General features: G+C 34.7%; 1 protein-coding gene across 1 annotated transcript; it reads left to right on the forward strand.

The window, feature by feature from the left end:
* Positions 1-2,928: 2,928 nt before the first annotated feature.
* LOC149082649 (uncharacterized) lies at positions 2,929-12,367 on the forward strand. The gene is made up of 3 exons (XM_089236891.1): positions 2,929-3,021; positions 5,908-6,128; positions 11,130-12,367. The coding sequence occupies exons 2-3, from the start codon at positions 5,920-5,922 to the stop codon at positions 11,338-11,340; spliced, it is 420 nt and encodes a 139-aa protein (XP_089093017.1). The 5' UTR covers positions 2,929-3,021; positions 5,908-5,919; the 3' UTR covers positions 11,341-12,367.
* Positions 12,368-12,923: the final 556 nt, after the last annotated feature.

Raw genomic sequence — 12,923 nt, forward strand, 5'->3', positions numbered from 1 at the left:
TCATAATATGCTTAATTAAAACTGTGGAATTTTTCCCATGTACTTTTTACGGGCCCATAATTAATTTTAAAACATCCTAAACTATATGAATTTATGCAGTTGAATATCAAAAGACAATACGGAGACATTAATTTTCATGCTTGAGAAGATATAAATAAACAGTTGAAATCAATGTTATTGCATGGATATCCAACTCAAAGTAGATCCTGCTAATTACTTAATATTTAATCTCCTGGGCTTCGTATATCTCTCAAAGTGAACTCAATATTTCAAAAATCGAGTATTTAATGCAATTTTTTAAATTATTGATGTGACAGAAAACCTCACCAAATTTCCGCATTTCTACATTAAAATCGGCAATTTTAACACTGACTTCTATGAGGATCACCCTTTTCCTGACCCTCAAAGCAATACTGATGATGATTATGACGTCATTCAAAAAACCTTATTACTGAGAGTATTGAAAATATGGCAAACTATTATAAAGGCATAAATACTATACATACATTGGCAGCGTTGAAGAAATAACAAACCATTGTAAAGGCATATACACGTCTGAAACGCATTGCTAGGGAACCACGGTAACCAAAGTAAACGTTCGGAAAGTGATTGCTGAGGCCCAAAAACCATTGTTACTCTACGTTTTTTTTTGCCGATTTGGGGCATTTGCCCTGCTCTGACGAAATTTCAAAGTAGCCTATCGTTCAAGTCGGGTCCCATTTGGTATATATGCAAAATTTGGCGACGATCGGTCTAAAATTGTAGATTTGTATAGAGAACATACACACACACAGGCAGACAGACAGACAGAAAATCAATTTTATATATATAGATTTCTGATTTTTTGATGACAATGAAAATGCTTATATCTCAAAAATTTGATTTTGGAGTTATGTTCTGACCAAACACCACAGAATTATGATTCCAGATAATTGAAAGTAAATTAAAGCAATATCTGACTACATTCATAATGATCAAATTCCAAGTGAAAGGCATTAAACAAAATTTCGATTTTTTAATAAATATTTTATATTTTGGCCTAAAAAATATTGAAACAAATCAAATTAACAAATCAAAATTAATCAAACGAAACATATTTGTAGAATTTTTTGTCAAAAAATTGCAAGCCAGAAATCAAGTATGCTCGTCCATGCATTATTTTAAAGAATAAGTCCATTTAATATCTCACAATTGTTTTTTAAATTGCATATTGCTTTAGTGTATATAAATATATCTTCCACTCGAATTCCGATGCAAAATTCTTTTAAATAAATATGCATGCATTTTTGTAATTTTATTTTATATATTCAAACAATATGAATTGTGAAGAAAAATTTGAATAATTTCTAACGTAAAGATTTATTTTTGTGCAAAATTATGACTTGATACATCCATTTTATCAGAATATCAGGAAAAATAATATAGTTTTGACATTAATCGACTTTAATAAATAAATCTAACAATAAATCTAAATTTATTGTTTTTTCTTTAAAAATATAAAAAAAATACTTTTCAGTTTATTAGTAATTTCAATATTTAATTTTCTTGTTTATTGATTGTTTTTTTCAACTAAAAATTCAAAACCTAAAAACTTATAGAGCTTTGCGTTAAAATTACAATGATTTAATTAGATTCACTGTCGTACTTTTATACAGAATTGTATTGTACTCGAGTATACTTTTCCCCATAATAACTATACCATAGCTGCAGTAATATAAATTCATCCGTCCATATATATGGACGTACCGTTTATAATTCCACATTTGCAGTTCGAAATTAATTTTTCTTGAATAATTTCTTGAAATAAAAGTAAATAAACTAATAGAGTCTCTTACTAGTTATCTATGAACTATTTCTATAACCCATACTGTTATTAAATTTATAGAAAATTTGGGAAAAAGCATTTACTTTTTTCCATTATCTTTAGCATTGTTATTTTAAATTTTCAATTCAATATTTTGATATTTAAATTTATTCCAAATTATATATTTCTAAGTAAATAAACGACTTATGAAATTTATGTGTGCAGTTATACATTATTATAGAAGTCATCATCTTATAAATTCATCTCTTCAAGCACCATCAAAATTACAGTATTTCCACGAACTGTATATTACCGTTGTATATCTCACATCCACAGCAATTTATACGTCAATACAGATTGCTTGGGACGTATCTTAACGTTCAGTCTTGTAAAAAAAAAAAATTATTTTACTTCTCCATGACGAGCACCTGCTGGAAGCCAAAATACAAAGCCTCTTTCTATTTTGAATGTACGTATTTTATATATATATATATACACACACACATCTATAATTTTGTAATACTATTACTAAAAAGGAAAGTTAAAAATAAATACTATTTGTGCTCTTTCTTCTCACTCTCTATTCTCCCATAGTTAGTTCCATAGTAGGTTATGCTAAGTGAATGGCGGGAAAAGTGAATTTTTGTTGCTGTTTTTTTTTTGCACTTCTCTTTGTAACCCCATGACTCTTCTTTTTTTATATACACATATAGTGGACGTCAAACGTTGCTGAAGCGCCGTTCTTCAAGATGATGACCTGGTCGTGGGCTAAGATTAGAGGTTAGCACTGCTTCCACGCACAGAAGGAAAGCTGAAACAAAAAAAAATAAATAAAAAATAAAGATCGAGGGTATGAATAAGCATGATCCATGCATACCATGACCAACCCCCAATTTCACTCTTTTTCTCTCTCTCCCTTTTATTCATTTTATTCTATTTTTTTTTATTTTATTCTCATAGAACTACTTCTATCTTCTCCTCAATTGAGGTTTTTTTTTAATCTTAAATATTTCTACGTAAAAAACGCCGAGAAAGACCTCGTTACGTCACGGTGGGAGTCCTTCTGTCGATAGTTATTTAAGAGAAGCTCCTCCGGCCTGTAAACTTCAGTATTCAGTTCGGATTCCATCTGATAAGATCCTAAGAAAAATACTAAGGATTTTTTTTTTTGAATTCTATTCGATTCCATTCTAAAGAAGGATTACTTTTTATTCGAGGTAAGGTGGAAATTTGTTTAATTTTTATTGACTGTCTAGTGCTATTTTTTGTTGGATGGCGAAATCCCTTTAATATCGTAATGAAATGACTGGAAATCTTTTTAATCTTTGCATACCTGCTGAGTGTTTCATAGACGTTCATTAATGCAGTGCTAGTTTGAAGATAAAAATTCAGAATTGATTTTGTACATAAAGCTGAGGTCATATTCTTTCCATTTTATACATGGAATTTGCTTGTAGATGAGTCAATTAACGACAGCTACGCTTTGTTTATTGCAGAGCATGAGCAGCTATGATTCCGCTAATTTCTTAAAACGTTTTGTTTGCATTCCTTTATTTTTTCCATCTTGAAGTTAGCAACCCGATTTTTTTTTTCTCATTATAGCTTGACTCATAAAGAAGGTAATTATGTACTTCTATATAACATAATATTACTTCATACATCTATTTTATCGATGACTTTTGAAGCTCTGTACGAGAACTTTAAGGCCCTATATAAGCAGTACAAATTTGAAATAGATTTTTCCAATGAGATTTCAAGCTTTCTATACGTGTTATCAACTATGAAAAGGAATTATCAGAGCTCCAAAAAAAAAAAAAAAAAAAAAAAAAAAATTGAGTGTTTAAGGGAGGGTGAATTGATCTGACTTTAAGTGGTTATCTTGGTATGATATAGGGGATGGTATAACGTTTTCCGTCGAAAAAACAAATTTTTGTCAGACTGTAAATGAGGATTCTGCGAAATTCATTAGAATCAACTAAACAAAGGGGATGTTTCTGACCATTTTTATTTTCAGCAGTTCATTCGGTTTTTTTTATTATATTGTGTTTATGGAATATTGATTTTATGCTAACATGGAGAATTTGAAATCTAATGAGACAACCAGTCTAGTTTTTGTCTAAGTCATAAGATTTTTACAGGGCTGATTGGAAGTTGAGCTTTAGATTTTTGATATTATTGTTTAAAAAAGATCAAAGCAATCTCACTCGGACTTGTAGAAATGTTTATGAAATGTATGGAAATGATGCTTTACGAGAAACAGAAATTTGATAGTTTTAGTGAGGTTTAAATCCAGGAATGTAGTCTAAAAGATGAAAATAGAGAAGTAGATTCTTTCAATAAGTACAATAAGATAGGGCCGTAACTAGGATTTTTGTAGGGAAGGGGAGAGTGATTTTGCCACCTCCTGCACTACAAAACTTGCTCCTGTAGTTCTTGCCCTGGATGAAGAAACCTAAAATTGATTAGACCCAAAAATCTGGAGACCTAGCAGAAATTTTAAATTTTCCAACAGTTCACAAACGTTTTGTGAAAATAAACGGAGAGAAACTGTATTTATCGATATTGAATTTTGAGTGACATCCTTCTGAAACACCAGAAAAAATACCCATTTAAAATTCCTGATTTTTCTTTAGTCACCCAAAATAAATTACATGAGATCTGCTGTTTTATTTCATAACATGTTTAATAATCATCAGACATTCAAAGTCGTATATTCATTTTTTCGATACTAAAAAATTCTTTATGTAGAAAATCATTCGCTAAATTAATGCTGTCAAAACCCCTGCAGATGAGTTTTCAGAAAGTTAAATTCTTGATACGAAATTTTGGAAATATCCGACGAAACAACAATGTTCTCAGAAAAAAAAATTATTTTGTCCATAATCTACAAGAAAAACGCTCGAAATTTCCGCTACGATCTGTTGCATTACATATTTTTCATGGCTGAGTAATCACTTCCATCAGAGATCGATCGATTGAATAGTAAAGATTGAAGATAATTCTGCCATTAACTTCATTTCCCTTTTCTTCCGAACAATTCTTAATCAATAATGTTATTACGGAACATTCCTGTGAAGATGACACGAAGATAATTGAAAGCATCTCGAATACAATGGACAATCAATTTTCTTCTTAGTCGGCGAAATCGACAGTTAATCTTGATAAGTGATCGTGAATGGCATTATTGAATTAGTATGTCGATGAACGCATCACCGTGATTCCCGTTCTAAAAATTTTCTTGAACCAGCTTCAGATAATAAAGACCTAATGACTTTAATAAATTACATTGGTGAAATGTTTATATACAAGGTAAATGGTTTCAGAATGCAGTTAAAAATTGATTGGATTGAAGAATATAGTCATAAAATACGCATTTATTTTTATACATAGGAGCACCGTTAAGTCCCTTTATGCAGTAGTAATTTGCGAATTGTTGATCTTTCGGGGGGGGGGGGGATTACCCAAATAATATTTAGACCTCTCAGATAGCCGCTGTGTTGGTCGAGTGGTCATAGTGACAGACATAGCGACGACCCGGATTCGAATCCCACCGACACCACAGTTGTGGTCGGCTGAAGTTGGTTTTTTTTGTGGTTTCCAACTTCGAGGCGCGAATGCAAGCCGATTCCCTGGTTTAAAAATGTCCCACCACCGAGAGCCTACGCAACGGTACAAATATTCAATCATCGCACTTCACGCGCAATTTGAAATATAGATGGCAACACTGAAAAATCAGAATCAGACACAACTCACTTCGTGGTAAATTACCCATGGCGGTAGACCGGAGTCGCGCTTGGTTTGAATGAACGAAAGACCTCCCAGATACGTAATTCATATTTCAAGGGGGGTTGTATAGTTGTTGAAATAAAAATTAAAAACTTTTATTTGGTCACCCTGTCCCAAAAAATACGATTAGAGAAAGTCTTAGCCCTGTCTCTCCTGAGCTAAAAAGACCATACTTTTTCCGATTGGAATTATGTTTCCAGGATGAAAACGATTCGCGAGGAGTTATTTCCGGATAAAGGGCGCCTATGCACCTTGTATTTTTAAAAAATTCGTAATATATGATTTTTTTTAAATGTTTATCCTCCCATTTATTGCAGCACTCACCGATCATGTCACCAAGACTTTTGTGCATGATATTTCTCTGCGCTGTAATTCTCTCCAGTACAGTAGTCGAAGGAGGTCATAAGTTAAAGATCAAGAAGCTCATCAAGGCTCTTCTCGTGGCGAATGCGCTCAAGAGCAAGAAGATCCTGCTGCCGCTTCCTCTTCCGTTGCCGATTCCCATCTTCAAGGAGAATGTCAAACATTTCCCAGTCATGTAAGTCTATATAATATCTATCTATCTATCTCTTGACCCTTGATGGTAAACTGGAAACTTGCGAGAAGCGAAATTAGCGTTGCGTGCTTGCAAATCAATCAACTATGGCAATTATTTCGTGAGCTAAAGCTACATAATAATCCACGTGATACTGCGGGTCTTCTGGAGCATCTAATCGCTTCAGTTTCGTCCGAAGAGATTGGCACAAATAATCCGCATTTTCGGATTATTCTTAGCACTGAGATGCAGCGCTTGCTCATTTATCGTAACATTTTGGACGTGTCATTGTCTAGCATTGGAAAATAGGCTTTCTACTGAATAGAGAAACTATGGCATAGCCTGACCTTTATAACTATATTCCTCATATTTTCAGACTAACCTGCATAGAAGATTATAACACAGTAACCTCCGTAAGTAAACCCTCTACAGTAAACCCTCCCCCTCCCTTCTTAACGTTCACCCCTCATATGTGGTCATAATATGTCTACCTTTTATGGTTAATCTTCTGTGGTCTACCTTTTATGGTCGAACTTTTTTTGTCCCACCGTTTTCTGCAAAAGAGGGGTTTTACTGTACTGTGGGACTATGAGGAGAAGAACAGCATACAGTACTAACTTCTCATAGGTTCAAGTTCAGTCAATGAAACAAATAGAGGTGGATCACTGGGATTCTATTTGAAGCTACGCTAAATTTAGTTTTTCATGGTCTGCCAAGCTTTGAGATACCTTAGAAGGCTTACTAGACCGAACAATTTGGACTTTAAAATTTGAAAATTGGATGATTCACCTTTTCCTCATATCATACTAATCTCACATTATTTTGAACACTTTTTTTCCCAGCACAACAATGTCTTAATTCTTCATCTGTGGAGTTTAGCCAAGGTAATTTACAATCAAAGCGCAGAGGATGCTCCAAAAATTTCATCAATCTATGATTTCTTTTGTTGAGAGTGACTTTCTTTTTAAGTGAATGATTCCAACAGAAATTCATACAAATATTTCGAATTCAAGGGCCACAATAGGCAAAATTCCCAACGAGATGGCTGTTGAAAAAATGTCAATAAAAATTGTGGATGTGAAATATATCTAAAATATTACAGCCCAAAGTGAAGTCAATCTTCACGAAAAAAAAGTGGGAGAAAATATACGGTACACACACTGCTCATGGAAATTAGGGTTGTCTCCATCCCTGAGTGGGGATAGCTTCTTGACTTACCCCAACGTGAATATCGTATTCAAAATTTATATACAGTATTATAAAATTGGTTTTTCATCTTTTTCAATGTAAATCTTCAATCTTCTTCTTTCAAATACCCTCAGAATTTTTCTTTCCCGAGTAAACCAAATGAGATATCAGATACTATTACTAATGAGCTATTGTTTCATCAAAAAACTGACTAAAACGACGGTTTCTTAGCTTTAATAATGACTTTCAAAGCGTTTCTTTTGATTAATATGATTTCCCAACAATGTGGCGTGTATATTTTAATGTTTCGAAGTACAGAAAACAATACCGTGTATCAATGAAAGAAAACCAATCCGATATTGGGAGAAAACCCATCTCCCACTGCTTCATAACGTTTCAGATAATAACGCCAATTTCACGATGTGTATCATAGTTCCCATTTTTTGCAAACTTTTTGTTTCCCATCGCCCCCTTCTTCAGAAATTTTTTTTCCCTCATCGGCCCCCGACTCAAGCGAACCCATAGAATCGTATGTTATACTCGTAGCTTCTATCGCCCCCCCCCCCAGGTCCATTCCGTTGGACTAATTTCAATCCAAAAATGGTATGGGGACTACAATGGTTCAAAATGGGTTCGGCATACTTTGGTTACATAAAATATTAATATGGCAAATATATATAACAGTCAAATAATAAATTCCTAGCATAAATATCTAACGTAGCTAAAAGGAAACAGTGATGTATATCTATCGAAGCATTAAATTTAGTAAAAAAATTTTTTTTTCTCCCATAATGTTAAAATTGGGTGAAAAGAATGTTTCAATACCTTTTTCTTCCTTTGAAGTCTGTGACATGAATTAGAAAAAAAAAAGCGTGGTCGGTTCCAGAACTGAATTTCTTTCACAAGAAAAACGCGTTTCATATTTTGGACGCAGTTCCGGTTCAAATCTACTGAAAATTACACGTAACTTTTCATTGACACTGTTTTTTTTTATATTTTACTTTGTCTTTTATAACATACTTTTCAATTTCTCTTTTTAAAAATAACTACATACAGGTTTAGCAAAAAAATATCGAAAATAGAACACCTGTTTCTAAATAATAACTGTATTTAAATATTCAATTGTTGAGTAGAAATAGGGTGACCAGATGAGATACCTGCAAAACCGGGACAAATCCCAGAAATCATTGTTATAAACTTGGACATCCACTAATAATAACCGGGACAAAACCTGGACATTTACAAAACCCTCATTTGGTGGGCATTGCAATGCATAATTGCAAAATAACAATGTATTACGAAAATATTATCACACTACTTACATTACCCACTACTACTAACCGCGCAAAAGGGAGTGAAACATGTGGATGGGAGCCATGGTTGTCAGACATCCGTATATACGTGATTGAAGGGCGTATGCCATGTAGGGGGATATGCGTTAAATTATATAGCCATAAATTATTAGAGAGGAGACTTAAGGGTTCTTAGTCTCATGCTATTATTTCGCAACATCGACTGCTAGGAACAGTCGACCTTGGGGTTTCGAATTTACCATTCGTTCGGAAGCTCGTTCGTAAACCGAATTGTTCAGAAACCGAAACAGTTTTTTTTTATAGGAATTATAATGTAGAATTTATATATATATTAATTTATTACCAGCACTCCGAATATTTTCAGTGTGAACTTTCGCAGCAGTGTTTTATGGTCAAGTGCATAACGTAAAACCGATTGAAGGATTGAAATCATTAGATTAACATTAAAACGCTTTTCCCTAGAACAGACAATGCCGACTTTACGAGATAACGGGTGTATATCACATATCGAAGCACAAGCAGGGTCATGTCTGGTTTCTTTTATATAATCTCGGTGTCAAAGCCCTCGAAATTTCTGCCCCCAAAGCAATCTGGCCGCAATTCCTTCACAAAACTGAATTCATATTTCTACACTTGGTGTCAATCAGTATCATCAATATAATCAATAAGTATACTGCCAATATCAATAAGAGCTATCAGCAATGTAGTATACACTTGCCTCCATCTAATGCCAACCCTGGTGGTGGCACCATCGATTTTTATTAAGTATGTTTTTCTATCATCCACACATTTTTCAAGCCTCCACTAGATGCACATTGTCCCCTTTCTTTACTTCGTTCTCTCCTTAACTACAGCTTCGAAGGAAAAAAATGTGCGAAATATTCTGATTAATTATATATACATATTATACCATAGTTTCCCAACCTTTTTTGTCCCATCGCTCCCTTCTTCAGGAATTGTTTTCTCCCATCGCCCCCCAACACAATCTAACCCATAGGATCCTATGTTATACCCGTATCTTCTACCGCCCCCCTGGATCATTCCATCGCCCCCAAGGGGGCGTTAATGCCCACGTTGGGAATCACTGATATATACCATATAACAAAAAAAAACCATTAGTATATATTATTACTATACGGAACATCGAAAATTATTTTTTTTTCACATCTGACTCATCTACTAGTACCACTTTACTATCGAGAAATATTAATGACTAATTTCAATCCAAAAATGGTATGGGGACTACAATGGTTCAAAATGGGTTCGGCATACTTTGGTTACATAAAATATTAATATGGCAAATATATATAACAGTCAAATAATAAATTCCTAGCATAAATATCTAACGTAGCTAAAAGTTAAATTGGAAAAATATTGAAAATAACTCTATTTCATTGCGCAATCAAAAAACGGGACAAACAAGCTTCCCGAAAGTCTTTTTCGGGACAGGGGAAAAAATAACTAAAAATCGGGACATCTGGCCACCCTACGTAAAAACAATGTTTTTTTCTTAGTTGAAAAAAAGAAAATTCTTAGTTGCATGTATTATGAGGGGAGGGGGAGGAGGAAAGAAGATTCATTATTATTATACGAAAAGGTGAAAAGTTTTTCCAGGGTGCGGGTGTACTCAAGTGCATCATCTCCATATATGTTTTCATTTTCTTAGACACCTTCAGGAACTATTTTTCTATAGACGCCAAATCAACATTAAAGTAGCCAAATAAATATATTTTATGAATGAGAGTTTTCCTCTCTTTTTACTTGAAGCAGGGGTTAACTCAATTGTTGAATGTCATAGGCGTTGCTTTGTCTCTTCTCGTCGTAGATGAACGATATACTCCGTTTATAATATGGATGTGTGAACCACCTACAAATAACGGATACGTGTATATCAATAGTAGGTAGTTTTTGTCTGTGGCGTTTTTTTGCTTTGACGGTTGTTGGCCACTTGTTGCCGTTACTGTCACGATGATTGGGGACATGAGTACTGTTCTTTGCTGTTCCAGGCAATCACGCCTACATCTAGACAATACTGTATAATTCATCCCGCAAATTCGCGGTTGGGTTGAGATGGGGAATCGAGCAGACCACTACGATCGTTTCCACCCAAGTCTTCGCGCCATTGCATTATAGCTGCATTTCTGTGGCACGGTGCATTGTCATCCTGGTGAAGATAACTGTCGGTTATGCGGTATTGCCAAGGTATAGTGATGAAGTGATTGACTTAGATGACAACCGCCCCTTCCCTCCCCCATCTTGGTAGCAGTAGCAACAATCAGAAGAGAAAATTCTTCTGACAAGGACTGCAAACTACTTCACGGCTTCTTTGAAAAACTTTTCACTTTGCTTTTCTGTTGCACAAAGATGTTAAAAATGCAAATTCAGTAAATATTTTGACATTTCTCATGTATGGATAACCATTGATTCCTTGTTGTACCACATTATTTTTCTTTTCTTTTTCGCAAATTGTTTAATCTTATATTTGTTTCATTTCAAATTATAGGGCCATGGATTATGGTGGATACGGCATGATGGGAGGCGGAGGATATGGCATGGGCGGAGGAGGAGGAGGAGGATATGGCATGGGTGGAGGAGGAGGAGGAGGATATGGCATGGGCGGTGGAGGAGGAGGTGGATACGGAATGATGGGAGGCGGTGGAGGATACGGCATGATGGGAGGTGGAGGATACGGCATGATGGGCGGCGGAGATTGAAATATGTCACAACGAAAAAATATATAGGCAGTTATCGAGTTTCCAACAGTCCCACTGGAATGAAATAACGTTTTCGATGTGAAACCAGTCGGGTTCTTCAGTTAAGAACATTACTTCGCTGACTTGATTAGAAACTATCCATTGCTTTGCGACTGTCCTGAAATCTGCAGGAGATATCTTTAGACATTGCTACGCCTTGAAGAAAGCTGACCTAAGATGGCCATGAATCCTCATTGAAGCGAGTCCACACAAAACAATAATTATATGAATCAACTACATAGTGATTTCTGTTTCTTCTACTCTGTAGGAAGCTTTAAGATCTCTGTTTGATGCTATGATAGGCGCCAATTTATGATTAGTCTTTAATCCTATAGAAAATCGTGTAATCACTTTATGGGGTGGTAACAAATGAAGAAACCTGAAGCATTCTTACTGACATGTTGAAAATACATTACATTTATTCTGTTTTGCTTTTAAAATAACTGTCTATCGATTTATTCCCACCTTTTTCACTCTTCATCGTTCGTAAGTACCTGATGCTGAAATAAAAAAAAAGAGATGAATTATAGTCATTAATGATGTAGCTATTATATGCTTGAAATTTTCACTTTCCTCAAAAAAAAAAAAAAAAAGAGTCGGTAATGAAGCTTTACAGCCCGCTGCCCAGATCAGATATTAATGGGGCTCAACAGAACTTTCAAAATTACATAAATGCATATGTTTGAATGTATAAGAGTCCAAACCAAACCATTCTAGTATTGTCGGATTTGTATATAAAATGCCCTCTTTTCTGCTATCATTTGCATTTCGACTGCAGCTAAAAGTATTTTCTCCTTCTAATGCGGCCTGAACCGCTTTTTATTAACCGTATCTCCAATACGGTTCAGAAAATCAAAAAGGTTTGACAACCCTGATGTAGTGGACCTGGTCACCCCATATCCTGCTTCAGGGGGACCTAGGCTGGTATCTTTGGTGACCCCCTCCACCGGATTTTTCAGGGGGCCGTCTATAGTGAATTTTTTGGGGGGGGGAAACAAAAAATTATAATAATCCACCTGGTTCCCCCTGGGTCGGATCCCTCTCAGCCTCATCCTTGTGGAGGACGTGGGAGTGGATATAGTGATCCGAAATCTACAGTCACCTTCCTCTAAACTCCTTAAATGGGGGGTTTCCCCATGCTCCATTTTTATTAAATTAAAACGTGGACAAAAAACTGAATTGCTTTAAAATCCTGAAGTTCTAGTGCCTATCTCTAGGAACTTCGACACCTGCCAAGGGAAGCGCGCATATCTCCAATTCGACAACCCCCTGCACCAAAAACATTTGAAGCTCTTAAAGTGTAATAAATATTCTACTGTAGAATTTTATTTTATTTTAAATTATATATAATAATATCTTCACATATAATGAGATATTCTATTGTATATAACTTGCGTAATAATACTTATTTCGATATAAAACTCAAAGTATATTATTCAGTTCATAATATTGTATCAATATCTATTCACTGTGTAATTACTATGTATTAATCACGATGCATTTATTAGTCTTATCAAACCGATTTCTATTGATGCAATTTTGTT

This window comes from Pholcus phalangioides, unplaced genomic scaffold (assembly GCF_987345545.1).
Source record: "Pholcus phalangioides strain wild (caught in Gottingen) unplaced genomic scaffold, Ppha-v1.0 ptg000009l_1, whole genome shotgun sequence".
NCBI classification, from domain to species: Eukaryota; Metazoa; Arthropoda; class Arachnida; order Araneae; family Pholcidae; genus Pholcus; species Pholcus phalangioides.